Source organism: Pongo pygmaeus, chromosome X, assembly GCF_028885625.2.
Source record: "Pongo pygmaeus isolate AG05252 chromosome X, NHGRI_mPonPyg2-v2.0_pri, whole genome shotgun sequence".
NCBI classification, from domain to species: domain Eukaryota; kingdom Metazoa; phylum Chordata; class Mammalia; order Primates; family Hominidae; genus Pongo; species Pongo pygmaeus.
This window is the reverse complement of record NC_072396.2, coordinates 23,907,219-23,932,505: the sequence shown is the minus strand read 5'-3', so window position 1 is coordinate 23,932,505 and position 25,287 is coordinate 23,907,219. Positions and strand designations below refer to the sequence as shown.

The 25,287-nt window shown below is 40.5% G+C and overlaps 1 protein-coding gene across 1 annotated transcript in view; it reads right to left on the bottom strand.

Moving 5' to 3' along the window:
* PTCHD1 (patched domain containing 1) overlaps window positions 1-25,287 on the bottom strand; it is a 65,907-nt gene that overhangs the window by 9,430 nt on the left and 31,190 nt on the right. Inside the window, exon 2 of the mRNA XM_054472538.2 lies at window positions 11,234-11,894. Within this exon, the coding sequence (XP_054328513.1) occupies window positions 11,234-11,894 (661 nt within the window). The remainder of the gene's footprint in view (window positions 1-11,233; window positions 11,895-25,287) is intronic.

Here is a 25,287-nt window from a genome sequence, read left to right as displayed (position 1 = left end):
GCGAAGAAAATATAGAAAAAATAAGATAAATAGGAACTCTCCTTGTTATTGATAAAAATTAGGATTCAGGTTGAAGGTTTATGACTTGCAATTTGTCTTCAGGGATCTGTTTGACCAATTTTGGTTATTCAAACATGACTTATCAAGCAGTGATATAATACGTCAGCAGTGACTCTGCTAGCTTCTCCGCACTATTTGATAGTGGCATCTGTGGGAAAGAGCCAGATCAGTAACCCCTCTGCGTAACTGCTTAGTGCCTTCGCCTCCTGGTTTAGTATTTCAGCAATACTGAAATAGCAGAGGTACAGTAAATTCCCATGTTCTAAACTCCGTTCTGCTGTCTGGAACCTGATCTAGCATAACTTCTACCACCTCTCCTAGTTGGAGCCAGACATTTCCCTACTTTGGGTCCCTGTGTTTCCAGGCCACTGCAACATTGGAAGGCTCACCAAAGTGACCCATTGTGGATTTCGATAACTCCTGTCTTGGCACTGGGGATCAGCAGCTCTAATTTCCTGCTTCCATGCCTTGGCATATTCAATCCCATTATTGAGGATAATAAAATCTTTACCCTGTGGTACAATAGTCTTGTTTTTAAAAAGGAATTTAAAATCTGCAGCCAAGCATAATGCTGAATAAAGTGAATCACTGTTATCTTGTGTGTACAATAGCTAAGTGCACATCTTCCCTCATGCCCAGGCTAGTATTTATATCCTTATTGTGAAGTCCTGGCCTCATACCTGAATGCCCATTTCAAAGTAATGATTTAGGCCTATTTCCTCAGAGGAATTTGGCATTTATCTTAATTTACTAGGCATCGTTTTACAGCCACTTTTAGAAGTCAGGTCAATACTGTCAATTTGTTAACTAGCACCGAGGCCCCTATTAAATTGAAGGCACCTAAACTCCCCAGACATGAAGTAAAAAGTACACTCATTGACTGGCATCCTGTTGTTAATTATGCTTAGGTAGTTAACATCTAGTCTGGAGAGGGAACATGATTAAATCTGTTTCTAGTATATTTTCAGGATGGACCCATTGACCTTTGATTAAGTAACCATTCTCTTGACAATGAGGGTAAAAAGAGAATACTTCTGAGGCACTGTCCCTGAAGAAATAATACTGACCTTTTTTTTTTTTTTTTTTTTTTTTTCTGGGGCCATGTAGAGCAAGTAAGCTTTGGTGGGCAAAGCACACTTCAGGGGATCACTATAAATGGCAAATAATTTTTTAATGATATTTTCTTGCCAGAAACACACAAAAAATTTAAACAGGGTTTTAGTACTGAGTCATTAAATATGGCAAGAAAATAAAGCATATAGCAGAATTAGAATTAGTCATATAATAGAACTTAAATCTGTTTTGCAGTTCTTTTAAAAATCAGTGTGATGTTTTATAATGACATTATCTAACCCTGATTCTTGGAAAATACAATAAGAATCAATTTCATACCTTGCTGTTGAATAATCTTAGAAGCTAATTGAGAAAACGAATTTGAATTAACAGAGATATTAGGTGACAAGACTGAGGCTCCAGGGCCAAGAATGAAAGTAATCAAAATCAAGGAAAGGTGGAAGCAGGCTGTTGGCTTCTCTCTTGAGTTCTGTTGCTGCATTTTAAATGCCTTGTCCTTCTATAGTTTGATCTTTTATATTGAGTCCTGGCTCTTTTTGCATACGTTCTTGGTTTGGGGGCAGCTCCAAAGAGAATTCTAATTTTATTCTTAGGGGCTTTTGGAAATGATGCCTTTCCTTAGTTCTTCTTGCTACAGGTATGTACATGCAGCCACTCACAGAAATCAGAAGAGGCCCAGAGAAAGAATTTGCTCTAACTCATCACTCAGCATTTGTTGCCAGTTGTCCCTGGCTTTGCCTCCATAGGCCCTGACCATCATTCCTGATAGGTCAGATTCCTCTTTCTCAAGCCACACCTCTCTAGCAGATTCCTACACCCGAATCCCCAAACTGGAGTTCTACAGCATCTTACAAGAGCCCTTTCGATTTCTGGGACAATTGCTGATACCATAACTGGGCCTCCTTCCTGAAGCTTTGTCAGTCAAGGGAGGGACAAGCGCTAACATAGCTGTGGTCACCTCTTAAGGATTAACAGCCTGGAGTGCCTGGCTGGCAGTTGTCCTGGCTCACAGCTGGGTATTTTTGCTGAAGAGGTCGGCCTGTTATCCTATAGGAAAGGCCATCGGTGAGGACTCTTGTGTTCTGGCCTGGATTCAAGGGGAGACACATTCCAAAAGCCCTAGGACATGAGGACCATCCTGCCCTCCAGAATGCCGGAATTATATCTGAGTTCCCCTTGGAACTTTCAAGGGTATCCTTTTAAATGCAAACTCCTCTGGGACAGTGGTCTACTGAAGCAGCTTCCCTTAGGTCTGGGGAATGGGACGGAGAATGGAAGTGGGAATGGAATAAAGAGGAAATGGCAGGTAGGAGAATTTCACAGAGACGAATTTCTTCAGTTTTTCCTTCAGTCAGGTCTGACCTTATCTTTTACTAGCACTCAAGAAACTGGGCCATTTGGAGTCAAGGAGAGGCAGAGAAGATAGATTTTAGTAGGTTCTGTTCCTCTCCACTTTCCTCTTTCAGTGGATGGCTCCCTTCTTTAGCATCATCATCATTCATTGCTTTTTTTTTTTGGAGACGGAGTCTCACTCTGTCTCCCAGGCTGGAGTGCAGTGGCGCAATCTCTGCTCACTGCAGCCTCGACCTCCCGGGTTCCAGCGATTCTCCTGCCTCAGCCTCCTGGGTAGCTGGGATTACAGGCACCCGCCACCACGCCTGGGTAATTTTTGTAGTTTTAGTAGAGACGGGGTTTCACCATATTGGCCAGGCTGGTCTTGAACTCCTGACCTCAGGTGATCTGCCTGCCTCGGCCTCCCAAAGTGCTGGGATTACAGGTGTGAGCCACCATGCCCAACCTGCTCTCCTAATTTTGGGGCTGTAGTCCAGCAAGCAGAACTCTGACGCCAAATCTTACAGACACAGGCAAACAGATACTGCATGTGGACTGAAGATACTTTTCAGAGGTCTGACTATTGTTTCCTACTTTTTAAAAAGGTATTTTAAAAGCAAAAGTACTGCTGTTTGCTTTGCACTTTAGTTTTAAAAACTTCTCTACAAAGTAGGAGTTCTATAAGCTTCTCTGTTAAATATGACCAGTGGGCCTATGTCATTGGTATAAAGCATCACTTTGGCAAATAACAATTTCCCATCTCCAAAGTCCCAAGCCTGTTCACACGGAATCCCTGGTGACAGAACTCATGGGGTGGGGGCAGGGCAGAGCTACCTAGTGATTTTGGTCACTAGGGACCCTGTGGTGGTAATGGGAGTCATGACTCATCATTTGAGGGCCAGGTCACAGCCTGAGACCTTGAGGTAAAAGACTATATCATAGTGAGGATATCAGGAACCTCAATATCCTGACATCCTCACATTCCAAGGATTACCCTGGATGATACAACATCCTAGGGGATTCCTTCTTTTACAGTCACAGTGCAAGACTGAGGAGTTTCCAACGGGAACTGTTAAACACATACTGATTCTATCGGATTTTGAAGATAAAAATGCTTTTAAAGCATTCTCTTGTCCTTTAAAAGCATATTCAAGATGTTTGTTTCTATTTTTGTTACCCCGGATGTCTGTATTGTTACATGCATAAGAACAAATGCATATCAGCATGTGAAAACACACACACACACACACACACACACACACACACATAAAGAGAAAGAGAGAGAGAGAGAGAGAGAAGAGAGCGCCAAGTTCTAATTATTCATGAGTGAATACTCTGAGGCAGCTCGAGGTTTTTGTCAGGCCAGCAGGGCTCTTCACCAATGTTGAGGCAAAACTTGGGGCAGGAGTGTGATTTTGAAAAGAAAACTGCTTTTATTAATTTTATTGGCAGTGAACTTTGGGGTTGTCATCTAATAAAATAAAATAGTGAAGAATTTAGGCTAATAATTTTTCTTATTCTCAAAAGAATTTTTATATCTGAATGTGTTGTTAACTCTCAGACTTTGAAGCTAATGAAGAGAAAAAGAAGCACAGATGATAAACAACCCTAATGGTGGGAAAAAACCTCAACTGGCTAATCCCATCACTGAGGGTGACTATCAAGCACCCTCAGAGATTAAATCTCACTGTCACCCAGAACTTTCTGGGTCCTGACCAAAGCCTTCAGGGTTGTTTATAATCCAGTAAGACAGAATCCACTAACAAATAGTTGAGAGTTAACATTTCTTTACCCAGTAGATATACTTCTGGAAAGTTGCTCATAAAGTGAATAATATTTTAAATGTATTTAGTGGTTTTGCTATTGGAGACAGTCTGGGTGATTTTTTTATTGTTGTTTGGTTTTCAATGAATAATCATAGGCAAATTGATCTACTTTGTATAATACTTCTGGATTTTGTAAGTCAGATTTTTCTTCAGGCCCAGATTTTCCCACCTGTCCCAACATACACAGTCACAAAACAGCAGCTGAGAGATGCCACTGGGTGCTACTCACATTTTAATCCTCTCCACCCTAGCAGGATTTCCTCATCCTGAGTTCCTCAAAGTAAGGAATGGCTAAGAAGGAGGAAATGGGATGGCTTGCTGATTGATGGATGATCTTTCAGTTTCAGTGTGAAAACATTTAATATCATGAGTCAATGAAGCTGTTTATAGCATGCCCTGGCAGTGCCAAATTTCATGTATGGAAATGAAATTACTACATTCTTCTCAAAAATTCGTAGACTATAATCCATAAGTAAAATCTGCTTAAAGCCTATTTTATTCTTAGAAAGGCTTCACTAAGTAGCTCATGTTTATAAGATGCCTGTTTTTCAATTTCTTCCACATAAATTCATGATTTTTGTGTTTTTGAGAAGAAATTTAAAGTGTATATATGTCTGGGTTGAGTAACATCTATTTTCAGGGAGAAGTTTATTAATTGGGTTACATTTACACTTTGCCAGTTATAAACATTTACTTTACAAGCTGACTTGTTTGGTTTATTGCAGCCTGTTTTGTCTCAGAGTTAAGAGTAAGAATAAAGGTGTACTCTGTTTAAGTAAAGACAGATGCTCACATCAGGGGGAACACACACATCTTATTCTTTGTACTAGAGACTTGTCACATTTTGAAATTTCTAATCAGAGCATTGGGTTTTAGTCTTAGAAAGGATTTTTCTTCACTATATCGCTGTAAAAGAGAGCCCTAGAAATGAATTTGCTTATAGCTCTTCCTTGTTTAAAGATAAAGTATTTAGATATTGTGTGTATGTACATTATGTAACACCAGTGTGTATAAATGTGGCCATAGCATATATTCATTGCTTAATTTCTTTTTGTATAGAATACAAATGTAATATATAAACTTATGTATATATGGCATATTCTATTCAAATATACTTTATATATTTACATACAAAATGTTGCACTCCTATACCGGATAGTATATACAGAGAAATATATAGCACTTCTATTTAAACATTAAAGCAATGTATATTACATAATATATGTTATAAACACATTGTATACATATAAATACATAACATGAGCTTACTACATATCATATTGCATATGATATATAATACAGCTAATGTGATATATAATATATATTATGCACATACGCTATAAAGACACACATACACACAAGATGAATAGTAGGCTGATGTGAAATTTATTTTACTGATGAGGCAAAATAATGTTAGTGTTGCTACACCAATCAGTGTAGAGAAGGGGCTACAGAATCCCTCTCTTGGGCTCCATCTGTCTATATTTTGGTTCTTGAGTAATAAATTAGCCTTGGTGAAATGCAGGGTTTCCTTGACAATAACTATGAACCTGTTTCGGTTGTGAGCTTCTGTATATCCATCTGGTCAAGACTGCCCAGCTGTGACTTTCTGAGAGTCTAGTCCAAATGTAGACACTAGGTATTTCTCCTCAGGGTCTATGTTTAGTTCAGTGTCCTGATGTTGCCTCCTGCTGCCCAACCTTTACAGGGTCTGTCACTCCCTCACTCCCTGGGCACGACCCGGTAGACAGACCACCCAGAGGATATCTGGGAATCCTGGGTCAAAGACAAAGCCCCTTTGTATTCCTCTGACTGAGTTCTGCCTTCCTGGACTTGTGCCCCCAAGTCCTGTTCCTGTCTTACTTTATGGGTAAAAGTAGAACAATAAAACTTGTTTTCTTCCATTCCCCTAAACCTATTTATTTCCACCTACTCTCACCCTAATGTGATTGGTGGAGCATAAGAATAAAAGGGCAAGAACGAATTAGAAGCCTAAATGACATAACCTCCTTGTAAATCAGTCCCATAATGAGCGTGGACCATTACAAAAAAAGATATTCGGGAGACAAACTTGGGAAATACTGTAAAATAAAATATCTCTTTTGAAAAAATAGATGTACACAAAAATGTGAACAACAAAACCCTTATAAATCACTTTTTTTCTCTAGAACATGCTGAACCTAGTGCTGATTTATATCTAAGCAAAGTATTTCCACAGCATTCTAATATACTTCTACTCCATCAGGCAAAATTGTCATATTGTTGCAAATAATGGATTTCTACAATAATGTATTAGGCTGAACCACAGAAAATTACCATTTTTGTAGTTCAAAAATGACCAGATAATGGTACCAAGTTTGTAGGCCAAAAATGGTTGGATACTGGCAATTTCATATGGTTTAAATTTTATTATTATCTGACTGATTTTTCCCCCATTTTCCATGACTTTCGAAATGTATCAGAATACTCTTCAGGAAAGCAAAATCGTTCAGGTTTGCTTAAGTTTAGAGCAAAAATAATTAAGAATTTCAATTTTTCAGTTGGAACTAAATTTTTTGCATGAGAGTTTTTGCCCTTCCCCTTTTATGAGCTCCACATACTGCATTATATTTCAAGTGGCATCATATGAGAGCAAATTCTTGAAGAATGGAACCCAATCTTCTGGTTTCTGCTACATATGAATAATCTTAAAATGTCCAGCTAAAAGAAGCCAAACTTCCCTGCTATTATTCTTTTCCTAGCACTAATCCGCAAATTAGAAATAATCCACTAATTCTTTCTTCCTTTCACATCCTTGAATCTGAGTGGCCTGGCTGGATAATTCAAAAGGAAGAGAACACCCTGGATCTGACATCTGACCTCAAAATCCCAAACATTTGAAAAAGGGCTTAAAGAGTATTTTTCATCTCATAAATCTCTGGGGCTCTTGTAACTTGATAAATGCAAAGCAACCTTTATAAACTTGATTACATGTAGAAACTAATATCCAAACTCTTTCACTATGACTTCAATTCTCCTTTTTAGCTGTACAGGATGTACATGAAGCAACAAACCTTCCAGATGCAGAAGGGAGAAAACTTTCCTTTGGTTCGATTCTATATCCTCTAACATTCTATCCCTTTCCTGATTTGTATCTGATCAGCAAAGCTGTGGAAACTTGAAGCCTGTTAAGGAGAGCTTGCACACAGAAGACCTATGCCAATTTTAAAAATCGTACCCAACTGGAGAATAATGGTGTAAATCTTCATCTTTTAAAGGAAATTCCATAACAGATTAAAATAATTAGCATCATATATTCAGAAATAGCAATTCAAGTAACTCACTACTTGATATCAATATATTTGGAAAGGGATATTATTTTATGCACGATAAGGGTATAGACCAAATAAACTCTTCTCCAAATTAGAGTAACTAAAAAATGTCGATGAACATTTATAACGCTGTAGACCTTTTAGGATTTCAGCTCTAAATAAACTGATATGACTCATCTGGACAGAGGTTTTGGCAGAAGTGGGATTGTCTAGTATGCACAACACTGATTAAAAACATTCTAAATCATGATGTATCTATGCTTACATCATTGCCAAAATGATTCATCTGTGTAGGATATATTCCTATTGCCAGAACTGTCGCATATCATCTTGGCTAGAAACACACAGTCACATCCCATTATGGTGAACTCTTAAGAGTTTATCCAAATTCTTTCCTCTTCTGGAATTTTGTCAGGTTAATACTGCTTGACACATGTGATCTTGAAATTTTCCATTCTAAATCTAGTGTCATTTTGGCATTTGGCTGGATTTGGCCTGTGTGACCAGAATCACACTGACAATGTTCAGTTTGTTGAATTTTAAATCTATAATGTTTATCACATTATAGACCTATTGACAGCCAAGGAAATGTCCGTGTTTGAGACTTTTTCTAAGATACTTTACCTTTTAAATGAGGCTATCTACTTTTTGATTTGATTTTGTATTTATATAACATACTAAATCAAGATTTGCTGAAATCTGCTTAGGTTAAGCATAGCCATTTTAAGTTACAGACATGAAAATTTAAACACTGGACAGTTTACCGTAGTACCAAAACCCTTAGCACTGCATTTCTTCTTGGTCATTTGAAATATTTACTGGCATTTTAGGACTGGTCATCAAAAAACCCCAGAAGTAAGCGATGGCCTTGAATGCAACATTTATGAAGCTGCTCTTGCTTATATTTCATTTTATAAACTCTTAAAAATGAAGAGTTTATCTGAGAAATACAGGAGGGCGAACATCCTAAATCCAGGCACTGTTAGCTTTATGAGCGTATTAAGCACCCATTACATCGTGCAAAGTATTTATTGTAAATGGGCCTTAGCTACTAAAACATGTAGCTTCCTTTCATGTTATGACTAAGTAATTTGAGAACTCTTTGGGCTGAGAATGTATAGAAAGGTTGCACACTGATTGTCAGCAGGGAAAACTGCCATCAAATCAATGCACGTAACATTTCTCACAAATTGCAAACAAGGGCTTATTGGGCACGTGTGGTGCATGGTCTCTTTCACTGCAAATGCTAGATTTTTTCTGAATTGAACTCTGATGTAAAGTTCAGTGATACTCAGTCTTTGTGGGTCTGTGGCATTACTATTTCTGGATTTGTTTTTTAAAGACACTTCCCTGCTAACAGCATCTTTCCATCCTACCGTCTCTTACATCCTTCCCTGCACCAATACTATCTGCCATGGTCTGTTTTGTGTTGACTTTCCCTTACAATATTTAAAACCTCTTTAAAAAGTACAAAAAGGTAAGTTTTAAGAAATTTTAAATATTGCAATTTACTTTATAAAACTAATTTTAAGAAGTTTTGAGTATTACAGTTTCATTTTTTAGTGAAATGAAGTTTTGAATACTGCTATTTTACTTTACTTAAAATTAATTTTAAGAAACTTTAAATATTATAATTTTATTTTACTTAGTAAATTAACTTTTCAGAAGCTTTACATATTCTCACATGCTTTGAGCTCACTGGTAACATCCTGGAATGTCATAAAATCAGCACTGATTGTCCTTTTTCTAGCTCCGGTGTCCTTTTGCCTCACCTTAAGAAACTTAACGATCTCCCTTCAGTTCCCCACTCTTTTCTTATTCCTATTTCTCTTCCTCCCACAAAAGCAGCAAGAAAATGAAAAGCTAGAAAATGAAACTAAACGAAAACCCTTCCCGTAACCCCCAAAACATTCAAGATTGTGACTAATCATGAGCAAAACATCTTAATTTCAACTTTGATACAAGCCTCTGTTTCAGAAGCTACTAATACTCAGTCCTACTCACTCTTCAAGGAACCACTCTGTATTCCACAGTCAACCCACACGGTCTTGGGGTTATTTTAAAGCGGCAAGTTATGCTGCTTTCTTAATAGACTGAACTCAGGAGGAGGTACAGCGGCTTTCTTCTCTGTTGTTTTCAGCAGTGACAAGTACATTATCAAATTATCAGGCTGCTCAGTCTCCTTACAGTGCCCAGCTCTTCACAAAAGCTTCTAGTATATGTTTATTGACTAGGTTTCAATTCCTCAGGCCACAGAGAATCGAGGGCAGAATGTAATTCTGTTGCTTTGCAGCCCCAGCAGCCCTGCTCATCATGTGCCCATAACACAGCAGAGATTTCCTGAGGAAATTCTTTTCTACTACTCTAAAACAGGGCATAAGGCACACTAACGACCTCAACAGTGGTTATTTCTTAGTTAACAAAAAAGTGCCACTTCGTTTGTCATGTTAGTATCTGATTCCAAATGACATTTTAATTTTGTTAAAGGAATTGATGAGAAGCTGCCATAGAAAAGAGGCAAAGTGAACCTCTTGAATCCTTGGCCAGCAAGAACCCTGCCATCAGGCTTGCTGGGCATGCCATTTTCGATAACAGATGGACAGGGCAACCGACGTTATGGCCACTATGGCTTTGTTTTGACCATTAATCTCCATCAGGGAGTTCCTGCAGCTCCCTGAGTGGACACACTGGAAACACGCTGTCACCATCAGCATCGCTTTCAAATATTCTCCTGAGTTCATAGTAAGAATAGGAAAAAAAGTTACTTCCTACTGGTATCTCACATGTCACTTTCAAAGTTCTTATACATTTATCATGTCCTTTTGTGTGATGCTCACATCCACTCTGTTCATAAGGTGGGGAAACTGAGAGTAGCAGACACGCTCAGTGCCAACCCAGCATGCCCTCCCATTCCCCATTCTTGAGCTTGCTGAAGGCTAATAACTACAAAGTTACCTGAAGGATTTCTCTGCCTGCAGGAGTGTGCTCGGTCTTCCCTGGGAAGTGCTGGGAGTTAACTGGCCTGGGGAGCAGCCCTCAAAGAATCACAAAGGGTCTGTGGGAAAATAGCCCAAATTTCTCACCCGGGGGGAGGACCTCTCCGAGGTGTGTTTTACAAGGTCTCCCAAAGGTCCCCAGTGGGGCTGAACCACAGGTGCACACAGCAGCCGGCCGAATGTAATATACCTTGGGCTCATTAACATACCTTCAACTGCCTGCCTTCAACTGAAGTGCCTTCAACCTCCACTTCCTCACTCCCGTACTGGTGCTTCCTGGGCTCACCTCCCAAATACACTACTTATATCCACATCTTTTTCTCAGGGACCTGCTTATGGGGAAGCCCAACCTAAGACACTGGGACACAGAGAAGATTAATACCTGCTAAACACCACATGGCTGCTCAATGGAGAGTCAGCGCTAGAACCCAGGACTTTGAACTTCTGGCACATTTACCAGATTAGGTTGTGTTTTGATGATTACCAGCACTTTATAGAGTGGGTCCCAGGACTTTTGGGCAAAATGAAGATACTATAAATGAAACAAAGTTGTTAGAAGGCTACTCCTGGCCTTTTAGGAACCTAGTCAACACCACCAGCAGGAGGAAACAGAAGAAAGAAGAGTAGTAATTACCTAGCATGACGAAAGGGACTCCCAGGAAGGTGGAATTATATTTCCCACCGGTAAGATTGATGATCCCGGCTGCAGTGAGAGTGGCCAGGCTTATGGTCACCAATCCGAGCAGGCCTAGCCAGGGTTTGCTGCGGACGCAGTCCTGCATAGAGCAGCACAGGATGGCCATGGCAACCACCAGGATCAGGCTGGTAACCAGGTAACGTTCCGAAACGCGGCTGGTCTTCTGGAAATCTTCCCTCAGTGAGGAGGACGTGTAAGGGTACATTTTGACTTTGCTGTTGGATTTCTGAAACAGTCTGACAGTGTCGCAGAAGCTTGACTCCCACCTCTCAGCCACCATGTCATTGAGACTGTTGATGGACTGCAGGTAGTAGGTGAGCTGGATGGCCTCTGCAGATTTCACCCGGTCTTTGCTGTGCACAGTGACGCCCCCAAGCTGGTGCCCATTGTACACAGCCCTCCCGTCCTTTAAGTGAGTGATTGGGTATGTGATAGCAAAATTGGTCCGATTGGTGGCCCGAGCGTTCTTTAGCTCTTCCAGGACGTGCACTATGTCATCCACGATGCAAGTCTTATCATTATTCAGGATACATATATGGGCAAACGTGTAATTGAAACCAGGCCTTGGAACCTGGATCTTGGTGACAGCAGCATGCAACTGTGGGGAAAAAAATGACAGCATTTATTAATCAAATATTTCTAGTTTTGTTTTTTGGAGAGGGTGGACATTCCGTCTCTAAGCTAAACAGTTCAAATCAAATGTTATAAACCTAGATCAGAAATAGGTAGAAGGAATGTGAAACACACATTTGACCAGTGGTTCTCACAATGTGGCCCCTAGAACAACAGCAGCAGCACAAGCACCTGGGAGCTTGTCAGAAACGAAAATTCTTCGGCACCATCCCAGACCTGGTAAATCAGAATTTCTGGGGTGGAGCCCAGGAATCTGGGTTTTCACAAGCCCACTTAAGAATTCTGATGCAGCTGACGTTTGAGAAATGCTGCATTAAAGTACCAGTATTCTTTCCACGTGTTCTTCATTTGTGACCCAATTGGTCTATACTGTTGGGAAATCTTATATAGGTCCCCTGTTCAGTTTCCCTCTTGAAAATGTAACATAAAAAGTGAACTTAAGGTGCAATTCCAAATGCAGAGATCCTCTGCTGGCTCGTCCTTTGATGCCGATTTGCAGGACAACTAAATGATCTCTTCATCCAATTAAATCACTCTCTACCATAAAAGACAAGAGGTTTACCTTGAGGGTCCTTGTTTTCTCTGGCTTTCCTTGCCTTCATGTATGGGAAGGGAGCTATAACTGTAAGAGCCTGGCTGGGATATATGGGAATCATGCTGAAGGAGAACAATGGGATTTATTCTACACACCTTGCTCCATATTGAATTTGCTGTGCCCAGGTACTGAATGCTTGTCATCAAAATATGCATGAGAATAGAAGCACTAATTTAACTGCCCCTACTACATGCCAGGCACAATTCTAGGCTCTTTACACAGATAAACTTATTTAATCCTTGCAGCAAATTACAAAGTAGGTACAAGTACTAGCTTCATTTTTCAGATGAGGAAATACAGAGAAGCCAAGTCAATTGTCCAATGTCACACACATAGTAAGAGGCAGAGCTGGGCTATACCAGGCAGTCTGGCTCCAGAACCTGTGCTCTTGGCCCCTCACCATACACCTCTCGGCATCTGAATGCCTAAGGTTCTTGTTAGCAACTAATTTCTGAATTTGTGCTTTTACTGCCCCACTCCTAAAAGTCACAAATGCTCCATTTCAGATATGTTACGAGTATATGTAATCTACTGTCGAAGATAAGAAAACAAGGTAGTCGAGGGGTGTGGTGGGAGTAAGGGAGTTAAATGAGCTACTACCACGTGTCAGGGCTTCACAACTTAAATTCTCTCAACAAGTCACTTTACAGAGAAGAAAACTGGGGCTCAGGAGGACACGTAGGTAGGAGGAATGGCAGGGCTCATCACTGTCTTTTTGAAAATGGCATATCATGTTACTGTTTCAGTGGTAGCTACACAGGTCCTTAGTTTAACTGTTTCGACTCACCAGCAGCTTATCCTCGTGGTGGCTTTGCTTTCTCTGTATAAAATGTGGCCCGTGTGCAAAATGAGGCCAGTGACAGACATGTAGTTGAGTGTTAAGTAAACTAGTACATCTACGACTGTGCTTAGCACTGAGTGGATTCTCTCAAGAGTACAGATAGCCATTATGACGTATCTGATGAATGAAGGACACTTCATCTGTGAAGAAGCTAGAATTTAACATGCACAGAGTTGTTATACTGCAGCTGTGCCACTAGAACTCATTACCTTCTCCATGATCGTGATATATTTTCTCTCAAATCTGTTCTAAATAGATTATCTGTTAAGACATTTTGCTGCGCATGTGCCTGGATGAGTGGGATATTATGTTTTTAAAACAATGTGTGAGAGGCACAAGCTGTCAAAGTGCCTTCATTAGCACAGAGCATGAGTCGAGAATCCTAATTCTCAGCGGCCCCTTGCCCCACATCGCTTCATGGGTGCCAACCCACAGGATCAGAAAACATTTCATTGTATTATGTTTGGCTGAAATAATTTGAATTCCTTTATATAAATATGTAAACACACACACACACACACACACACACACACACACACACACACGCACACACACCTAGGAGGCTATTTTCACAGCCTAATTATATGCTAAATGTTTGTTTTGATGCTTCGGGATTAAATGGTGAGCAAAATGTCTTCAGTGATTTTAAGCTGTGAAAGTGTGTTTTTATCAATTCTTCTCTAAGCATGGCCCAGTGAATTTTGATTTAAAAGAACTCCTAGTTACAAAATATTTCAAATTATAAAAGGTTATTTTGGAAGAAAGAAGAACTTAGAGGAATTTAAAGACAAGAGAGAGTTTTGATAAGCATTGAAGAAAGACTTTGGGAAAAGATTCAGAATAGGCTAGAAAAGGAGTGGTATTGAAAGCATGCCCAAGTGTAATATTTAGTGCATTGTTTGTTCCCATGAGCAGTGTAATAAATCTCCCTTAAAGTGATTACTAAATATGTCAAGAGAAAAAGATTGCCAAATAAGATGGTGTTAAGCCACAGGGCTGAACCCAATTATAGCAAGGGGATATTTTCCATCCATTCTCTATGTCGACCATGCCCTGCTGGGTGGGGAGTTAGAAACTATTTAGTGATCTTCCAACTGTGCAGATCTATTGCTATGACCCCTAGGACCATACATTGAAGAAAACAGACACCATGTTAACCCATGTACTACAAGACCATAGGAGGGAATCTTGGAAAATGAGAACCTTAATGAAGTTTGAGAGGGAAGGTTTCTTAACTCAGTTCCAGAGCTGCTGTAAGATGCAACTGCCTTGACTTTCCGATAGAGTGGTGGGTAGAACATGTCACTCTTGCTTCTGAGTGGCAGAGTTCTGCAAAGTGACAAAGCAGCCAGAGACAGGGTGTTGGCTGAGGCCACCCACCTAGCAGGGGGAATCTGTAGGATTCTACTGTGGAATAAGAGGTGAGAGGATAATAAGAGTTATAATAAGGAGTTGAGACTCCCTTCTATGACTTCTGCAGTGGCTCAGTTCTGATCTTTGGTGCTTATGAATACACATAAGCACAGACACAATCCACTCTTGGAAATCCACATAGCCATGGGCAGATATACTGCACATGCTTCCTGAACATCTTCCTATACCGAGTTTTAGAGTGTCCTGATTTACTTCCCTAAAAGAACCCCACTCAATGCAGTAGAAACATTAGTGGATGTTCTAAACTGTAGTACCAGATATATTCACAGAAGGAAAATAAAGCCAGGGTTTGAAGCTATGCTTCAGATAAACCACAAAATGGACAACTGCAATCCATATAAGGTTGTTTTTGAACTAGGTAAGAGACGCTCTTCTCAGAAAAGAAAAAGAAGGAAAAAATGACACAAACTAATTGTCCTGACCCTTAATGTGGTCTAAATCTGTCGTGTGAAATAACATATAATCCATGTTTCTATAACTGTGTATAGATTCTAGACTATTCATTACACACACATTCAACAGGTACTCATCAAACCTACTATGCTGTCAATAATAGGATAATTTCCCTGAATTTAGCGTGCTTGCACTCACGTGTGGAAAAAAATCACGAGATGCAGTGTCCAAAACAAAGGGAAAATCCTAACAGTAAACAACGCCAAGTGCTTTGTACTAGTAAAGCCCGAACCAGTGTCAATTTCAATAACAATATTTTTTTTATTATTGTATTTGCTGCCAAAGAGGCCAAAACTGAGTGTTAGATTGAGATTAGTTTTAAGGCTCTGACATCACGTAAATTATTAGCTTCTTTGCTCTCATCATTCTTCTGGTTAAGAATGATAATGATAATAGTAATTAGTTTTCTAAGTGCTTTCTATACAGTTAAAAAATGTATTTAAAACAGACTGTGGCAATGGTGATACTATTATCTTCATTTTATAGCTGGTACAACTGAGGCCTAGAGACTTTCAATCACTTACCTAAGATGAGCCCTTAAATAAGGGCAGACCTGATTATCAAGTCTTACTCCACAGCAGGACACTCAGCATAGATCAAAAAATTCAGCAGTGAGCATGAAGACAACTTGGGGGTGGATAAAGAATTGTCAGCTCACCTGCTTCAAGTGACTGGCAGTGTATATGACTGAGCTGTGGGATGGCCACAGTTGGAGATCTGGGGTCCAATAAGAGAGACCAGAAATAATCCAAACAGCTAAACTCATGTTCAGACAGCAGCAACATTACATGGCAGTATAAACAGGTCATGAACTGGATGGGTTTAGAGTTTAACGATTTTTCTTAATCTCCATCCAGCCTCTGGTGTTGCTAAATAAAACTTTTCAAAGACAGGCTTCCTAAGAAAAATGGTCCTGGGGCACAATGGAATCCAGTAATAAAAAGTTTTGACTTCCAGTGTGGCTTCTATTACCTACCTTAAGAGTGTCAGAAACTTCAGGAATCCCACTCTGCTTCTTTAAGTCTGAAACTTCACGTCTCATATTTATCAGTAAAAAAGGGTGTTGGTCTAGCTAATATTTAAGGACAGACCCTTCCAGTTTTAACACTACATAATTCTAAGATGAGTGATATCCACAAACTACATAATCAGACACTAGTTAAGAGAAAGTTAATAAATATCAAATTGAACATTATTACAGCTACTTGAGGTATGCTTTTCTGACACACTGAAGGTCTTTTTCAGGGCAATCCGATCTGATAGATGAAACCCAGAAGGAAAACAGGGTAAAGAATATAGGTTTACTGGGGGAAAAAAAAAAAAAAAAGATTTCCCTCTCTGAGTGATTTCCCATTCTGGGGAGGCGCTGGCTCTTATAATCCCCTTCTGCCAGATCCTGGGACAAAGCCAGCGTGGGCTGCTTGGTCACGACAGGCCAGAGTCTAATTTCCTCTCTGCCTCTCCTTGGCACACTTAGATCTTCCTCAGAAGACAGCAGGGACACTTTGTAGAGGACAGTACAGAAGGGAGGAAGGATGTATCTGCTCCTGAGTGGTGATTAACACAGGAAAAATACCTGTGGGTTTAGAGGATCTTATACAATACCTTGCAGGGTTTTGGGTTTTTTTTTTGTTTTGTTTCTTGTTGAAAAGGGAGGAGGGAAGGAGGAAGGCCACTCTGCCCATGCAGGGCAATTAACACGCTCTGGGGGCAGCCTCAAACAGTCCCCAAGCAATCTCATCTGTGAGGGAAGACCTGGAGTTCGTATGGGTTCCCCATGTCGCAGCAGGATGGAGCTCCAGTCACCTCCAGTGGGAGTTAGCCTGATGACGCCCCCTTTATAGGCTGTCTTCCCTTCCTTGTCTCACGTTTCCACCCCCTTCCCACGTCCTCTACTCCCAAATAAGCTGCATACATTAAAAAAATGTAAAAAGGAAGATTATGATTTGACTTCTTAACCTATATCATCCGTCCCCAAATATTACCTTCCAAGTGACACTAAATCAAAAGTGCTTAAAAGTGCTTTCAAGGAATATCTGGTTTTCACCCCTAAATGAAATGTTCCCTTCACTGAATACCTCCAAACTACATGTCTTGATCTGGGTCTATATTCTGCAACTGTAAATGGGTAGGTGCTAACTGGCAAGGTATCCTCACTCAGGACGCAAGAAAACACCTTGAAGTAGATGGATCTGGCTGCGGCAGTTCATAAATTACGCTAGCTCCCTTGGTGTTATGTTCTGTCTTTGCATGATCTCACTCTCACCCACTCTCTTTCCTCTTCTTTTAATAGAAACGCATTACATCAGAACGCCAGAAGTCGCAAGTTAGGGATTGTTACCGTGATTCATTTGTAGTGCAGCCAAAAGCAAGTTAGTCATCCCTTAATAAGTGAACAGAAATATCATCCTGCCTTTGAAAGATTACATTTCCAGAGGACACCAAATTTAAGCTGTGGATATAGCCAAACAAGTGACTATCTATCCACACACTTCCTCTGCACATGTGTGCCTGGTGCCATGCTCACCTGCTCCAGTGACAAAAGACAAATGGTTACCTCTGTCAGTTACGGAATGCTAGTGCAGGTCTGGGAGAGTGGAATAGTTCTGTTTTGCTCCTTACTCTACAAGGTGGTAAACTAAACACTCTTATTGCGGGTACTGACACTGACAAGCAGCCAAGACAGCCCTTATTGTAACTCTCCAAACAAGCTGAGTTTGTCTTTGTAGGCTTGGCTGAAAAAACAAGGCAGCTTGGGATTTGAAGCAGAGAAATCTGAGGTTTTAGAAACAAAAAATAGTGATGGTGAAGGAAAATGCAATTGCAGTATCTCATTGCAACTTCTGCCTGATTCCACACTGGTATGGATAAGACAGTCAGTACAGTGAACCACAGGTTCCGCAATCTCTTTATTCCCGTAGTCTGGGAGAAAATTTCACTTGTTCTTGATTTGTGAAAAAATCCTTCATATTATGAAGATACTCGGCAATCTGTGAAGTTCAACGTTCTGATTAGAGTGTTTAGAGTGGCTGATAGAGTGGCTATTTTTAAATTCCCTAAATCCTCACTTGAGTTGCATGGTCAAGCTGAAAGTGTAGTTGAGCTACTTTGTGGGTGAAGAATTTTGTTGGATAACTCTAAGAGGACCTGATGCTCACAGAAACAGGAGAATGTTAAAGCTGATTAGCTGGACAAATGGCAAAGGGAAGTCCCAAGGAACCAAATGCTTGGGCTTGGGAACAGGCAACAGCTGTTACGGGATTTGATTAGCAGACCACAAATAACCATGCAAGGAACAGGAAAAACAGGATGGCAAGGACATTCAGGTCTAGAGAATGACCAACCATGGACCTGAATGGGAGGAGCACTGTATCAGGTGTCAGAAGGCTTCAATTTTAGTCCTGGTTCTGGGTCTTGCTGACCACATGACTTAGAGATAAACAAAACAATGAACCTATGAAAACACGTCACTTCCCTGCTTTAAATTCCCCAAGAGTTCCTCATCATGCTCAGAGCATTGACTGTGGCCCCTGACATGAAACATTCTCCTTGCTGACCTCTGGACTCCCTTCTCGCTATGCTCACATTGCAGTGCTCGTCCTGTTCTTGATTCTGCCTGGGACATTCTTCTTCCAGACACAAAACTTGTGTTCTCATTGCCGTTACTTCCCTGCTTAAATGCAGTCACCTTTCCTGAGCTCACCCCTAATTAAAAAAAAAAAAAAAACTAGCATGTTTGCCCATCGCCATCATCTTTTCTTGTTTTAATTTTTTCATGGTACCATCATGACATGACATTATCATCATCTCTGTTTTTATTCTGCTGCCCCCATTAGAATATGAATTATGTCATGCCAGAATGTGTTTCTGTTTGGTCCACCTCTACATCTCCATTAACTAGAACAGTGCCTGGAACACGTAATAATTGTGAAGTAAACACATGAATATAATAATCTCATGAGTAAAGGGACTTTAGTTTGTCTCATCATGGGCATGATGAAAGCCGAATGAGATGATCAATGTCCATGCATTTTGTAAACTTTTGAGAGCTACACAAATACAATTGTATTATTACACAGCAGAAAGCATGGATGGTAGCTCCTCTGGTGAGTGGTCTTACAGCTGTCCAAACGTAATCTACAATTGAGTCCTGGAGCCCCTAATCCTTCCCGACTTGACAGTATCTTGTGCTTTTGTGGGAGGGACATGGGTTATGAGGTTAGTATGCCATAAGTTCAAATCCTGCCTCTGTTCATAACACAGCTGGGCCCTGCTCATATCCCCTCATCCTTACCACTTCAGTGCAGTGCACATATCGTACCTATTTCCAGCCTGATGTGGAAATACTGGGGCACTAATATACTATCTCAATTCTAAGCAGGCTGGACCTATGACTAAAGACAGTCTGTGTATGAACAGCCCAGCTCACATGTCCTCCTAAATGGGTTAACCCTGCAACATGTGTTCCTCACTGTTTCCCAGAGTTCCCCAGCAGGATTAAACTCCAGTTGCCCACAGAGAAGCTGGCTTGACAATGCCTCCATAGCCGACGGCTTTTCTTCCCTGCCTCATGACGCTGTTCTCTTCTCAGTGCTTCCTGGGATTGTCTTCCAAATATTCTACTCTCACGAAGTGCTTGACTCCAGGTTAGCTTTTGGGGGAGGTGAAACTAAGACAATGACTTTAGGTATTTAATTCAGTTTTGTTATCTGAATTATGGGAATAATCCTTACCTCATAAAGTCATTATGATAACCTATAAAAGGTGTCTGGCCTGGCATTTAGTATTAGGTTACACCATATGAAATTGCCATTTCTATAGGTTAAAAAGTAGTTGAATAGCAGCAATTTTATGTGAGTCATCTAACTCAGCTTTCGTCAGTGTTTGTTCTTTCCCCTCCTGCCTCTCCTTCTCCCCAAGAGTCCTGTCAGAACCTGAGCTTCCTGAGGGGGCTATCAGACAATTTTGTTTGGTTTCCAAGAGACAGTTTGGTGGTATCAGGGCAGGAGTTTAGAAAAAAGACAACAGTTTTGGGCTAGGAAGGATCTCAGAAATCTTCTCATTCCCTTTTCCACAAGCAAAAACAGGGCTGCACACATTGTGGGCATGAGTCCCTACATGCGACTGGAATTCACAATTTTAGTAGTTTTACCTTATGAAAAAAATCAAAATGCCATATAACCCACATCCCTAAGATATTTGAAACTGAATAATAATACTGTTAAATCAAAAAATATATTAATGTCTTCATCAGATGAGCTCTTTGGCAATATTTTTTCCTTGAAAGGATTTGCTATGTTTCTAATGGGCACTGAACCTGAGAACAATGGAAATTATGGCTGATGAAAGAAAAAATAAAAAGAAAGTTCCACCTAATGATATGGTAACAGCTCTCCTGAATGATCGACTATAAGCCTTACCAAGGATGAGTACTTGTAATTCATAAAAGAACGTATCATAGGACAGTGCATTTCTTCCTGACAATAATTCTTCTCTGTTCTCAAGGTTCTCATACAAAGCTACTGCCCTTAAAAATCACAGGAGCATTTCAGCCACTGCCCTCCCTTTCCTGATCTGAAAAGAGGTCTCACAGGGCAAAATGTCAAACTATGTTAGTTTCTATGACTCAGCTTGCAAAGGCCTCGACCTTTTTGGGAGGTGCTGATGTTGGTGGCATGGTTTAGCATGATGGAGTCAGACTGCCTAGGCTCAAATCCCAGCTTTGGCACTAAGGAGATGTGTGATCCTGGACACTAAGCTATTATGTAATGGCTATCCCTTGCCTCAGCTCATTCATCTGTAAAATGGGGCCAATAATAGTACCCATCTCATTAGGATTGTTGAAGGATAAATGAGAAATTGAATGTAAATTGCTCTGTACAGTCTCTGACACACAGGTGGTACCCAGTAAATGTCTGATAGCAAAGACAAAATGAACAAACAGAAAACCCCATTTCTATCTTCTGTTGTGTCTTGTCTACTTCACCTTTCTTTTCCTTTAAATAGTGAAACTTCCTCCATTTTTCTTGAAAAGTATATTCAATGAAATGTAAAGGTGACCGATTTTTGCTCACATCTTTGCTGAAAGACTAAGGGGTAAATGGAGTTAGAAGCATGGATCAGTATAAATATTTGAAGAGAACAGCTGGGTAGTATGTGTTTAAAGTTGGCACTCCTTAATCCCAGTATAAGCTCCAAGTTTGAAAATTGTCCCATCATCTGCAGGTTAGCTCTCTACTTAGATTACTGTGTGCACATTAATTAAAGGAAGCCAGTCTAGGCAGGAAAAGATGATGGGGGCAAAAGAATGAAACTAAAAGGTACTAAGTGCTTGCTAAGTGCCGGACATTCTGCAAAGAATGCTACAATCTATCATCTTATTTAACCCTTATAGCAAATCAGGGAGGTAGATATTACCACTCCATCTGCGGGTGAGGAAGCTGAGCCTCTAGGAGCTTAAATAACTTGTCCATGGCCAAAAATTTAGTAAGTGGATGAGCCCAGATTCAAATCCTGGGCTCAGAAAATTGTCCCCTAATGAGAGTTCTTCTCGAAAAGTAAAGACTTTATCCCCTTATCTCTGTGCTTTGGACATTTGGATATTGATAAACTTGCTTTCTGGTATTAGGCTTAAACGTGGTCAACTCACAGCATGAGATGGTGATGAGTTAGCAAAGTCAGGGTTCAAACATGACAAAGCAGCCTAGAAAAGCAACAAGACTCTGACCAGTACTAAACAGTAAAACCCAGTGAATGCCAGATATTTACAAAAGAAACCTCAGAGAGAAGCCACAAGCCCATTACCAATGACAAGCATGCACAAACAGCTGGAGATGAAGAAAACAGATGTGAAAAGAGAGAAGACTTTCATCAGTCAAAATAGCATCTTTTGCATCATGTATGTGTCTTTTTTTTCTTTTTTGAGATGGAGTATTTTTGCTTTTGTCACCCAGGCTGCGGTGCAATGGCATGATCTCGACTCACTGCAACCTCCGCCTCCTGGGTTCAAGCGATTCTCCTGCCTCAGCCTCCCGAGTAGCTGGAATTACAGTTGCTCGCCACCACGTCTGGGTAATTTTTTGTATTTTTAGTAGAGATGGGGTTTCACCATGTTGGCCAGGCTGATCTCGAACTCCTGACATCAGGTGATTCACCCACCCTGGTCTCCGAAAGTGCTGGGATTACAGGCGTGAGCCACCGCACCCAGCCATGTATGTTTCTTATATAACCCCTTGACCTCAGAAACACACGAGGAAAAAGAAAACACAAAACTTTACAGAACATACTTGTATAAAGGGTGGCAGTGTGTGGATTTACTGAAAATATCAGATTGAAGTTGGGGGTCTTATAGGACTTGGGTATCATCTCTCCCCACAGGGAGTTTAACACTAGAATATATATGCTTCACGAGGGCAGGGATTTTGTCTGTTTCGCTCAATCCTATCCCAAGTACCTAGAGTAGTGCCTGGCACACAAAAGGAGCCCAACAAAGATGTGCTGATGAAACCTTTAGTGTTTGTCCCTTCTTGCTGATTTATATTTCTCTGGTGACATTGAATGATACTTCATTTGTACCCAAAGGCTACTGTGCTACATGCGTATCATTTACATCTTAAATAAACAGATGACATTGAATTTGGTCCTGTTGCTTACATCCTGCAGACAAATGGCTGGTCTCATTAGACAAATGGATATGGTTAAACTATAATCTCAAAAAATAAGAGCAGAGAAACAATTTAGGTAGGCAACTGAGGTCTGAAATAATTATGTGCTATGCTTAATTATAGGGTAGTTTGAATTTTTCATGTGTATTTGTTTTTCATATTTCTTTTTATTTTGAGGAGAAAAGTTTTTTGTTTTTTGTTTTTTTTAAATACAGAAGTCTGGAGACTATTATAAGAATTTCTGTGTACCTACCATCCATGTCTATCTGAAGATTCTGCTCCTCCTGCTAATGCTGTTGATGGGTAGTATGACCATATAATTTATCATCCAAACTGGAACACTTTTGGGAGTGCAAGGGGGCAGTGTTAATTTCACAGGAACAATAGGCATAAAATGGGACTATCACAGGCAAACTAGGTTGTATACCCTTCCTATCTCTGGATGTGTCAGACGATGCAAGCACTGATGTAACTTCAACTGCTTATGCCTCACAGCAGACCTGAGGTGACAATCCTTTGGTTTGTAGCCCACTGCTGCTGATGGAACCTAGAATATTGCATGTGACACCATCGTGTCATCATAAAGGTCTCCAGGAAAATAATTTGGAAAAACTCCTCTTGTCTGTAACCACTTCCAACCACACCTATGCTCCCACTATTGCAACTTCCTTCCATGTCAAGACTCTGATGTTTCTGCAAGATTCAGTTATCCTGCAGCCTGGTTTTGCTTGCTACTTTAGAGGTGGAGCGCATCCACAGGACCCTCAGAACATTTCATCTACCTTCCCTGAGCACGCCAGCCCTACTGAAATTGACAGATAGCTTCTACTAAGCTGTGTCACTGGCATTTGGCTTTTGGAAGTGATCTGCCCAGCCAAGAGCAAAGATTGCTTTCATGTCCAAAGATGTCACTCTGGGTGATTCTATCTTGCTTTAATGGTGACAATGGCTTGCTAATTTGGCTAATGAAAATTTTCAAGGCTCGCAGATGTGAAGTCTGTGATGGGTCTCAGACACTGGGCAGGTGGGAGGCCAGAGCTTTTTTGCTTTGTTGAGAATTAGAAGTCATGCTGATAAAGTCTTCTGCACTTCATCACCAATTATAGCAATGATGCATTTACTCAACATATATTAAGGGACTACACCATACTGGGCATTATGTAAGCCCTGGAGAGATAAAGAACATTAAGACATAACTTTATCCTCAAGTAACTTAGAGTTTAGTGGAGGGACTTCAGGCAGATTCTCAGAATTGATTAGCACAAGGGAACCATAAAGTTCAGTGAGTGTTACAGTGCTATGATAGAAATAGCTAAAGGGGTATAGGGAGTCTAGTATGTTGGTGTCTAGGATATATACGTATGTGAGGGGGATGCAGGGGTGGGTGTGTGTGTGTGTGTGTGTGTACCAGGAGCATGTGTGTAGCGGTGGTGAGTGTGCAATAGAATAAGAGCTGGAAAGGAGACAGGGGCCAGATGAGGGAGGATCTTATTCATTCATTCATTGAAATTTATTAGTAACTATTAGTAAATCTTACCTCAAGCCATGTGAGCAAGACAAACATGGTTCTGCCCTCACAGAAAATTCAAACTGTGGGAGATAAAGACAAGCAACAAGGGAATTACAAAATCTTTGGTGAGTTCTAAGACAAAAGAAGTGCAGAGTATTAAGGGAAGGGCACCCACACTGGCCTTGCAGACATCAAGGACGATTTCTAGATGAACTGACTTCTAAATTAGGACCCAAGAATGAGGAAGAGTTAATTATGGGCAGAGGTTTGGCTCAGGGCGTGGAACTGGTTGAGGGAGTATTTCAGGTGGAAGCTAAGGCATGGGCAAAGTTTCAGAGGCACAAAAAGGATGTCAGGGGAAATGGAAGTAATTCAGGCTGGTAGGAAAACGGAGAGGAAAGCCAGAGGGGCAGGAAAGTCCCAATCACGCAAGGCCTTGTTAGTTCAACTTGGAACACAGACTTTGTCCTGTGGCAACTGCGAGCCAATCAAAGATTTTATCAGGGGATGAAATGATCTGAAGCGTGTCTTGGGAAGTTCACTCTGCCTGCAGTGTGGTAGCTAGATTGGAAAGGATGAAGAGTGTAACCACGGAGACAAAATAAGACACCAATGTAACAACTAGTTCACTGATGTAATGAAGGTCTGAACCGTGGGGGTCACACTAGCTTGAAGGAGACAGAAGGTTTATGCCTATACTTTTTTATAGGTCTGGACAGCTTAGCCAAGGCAATAAGCCAGGTAATAGAACTGGATGACAACTTTCAGCTCCATGGTACTGATTAAACATTTGGGCTGCATTTCCCAGGTTTGGGTGTTAATGTGCCATCTATCAACTGTAGATTTATAGATATGTAGATT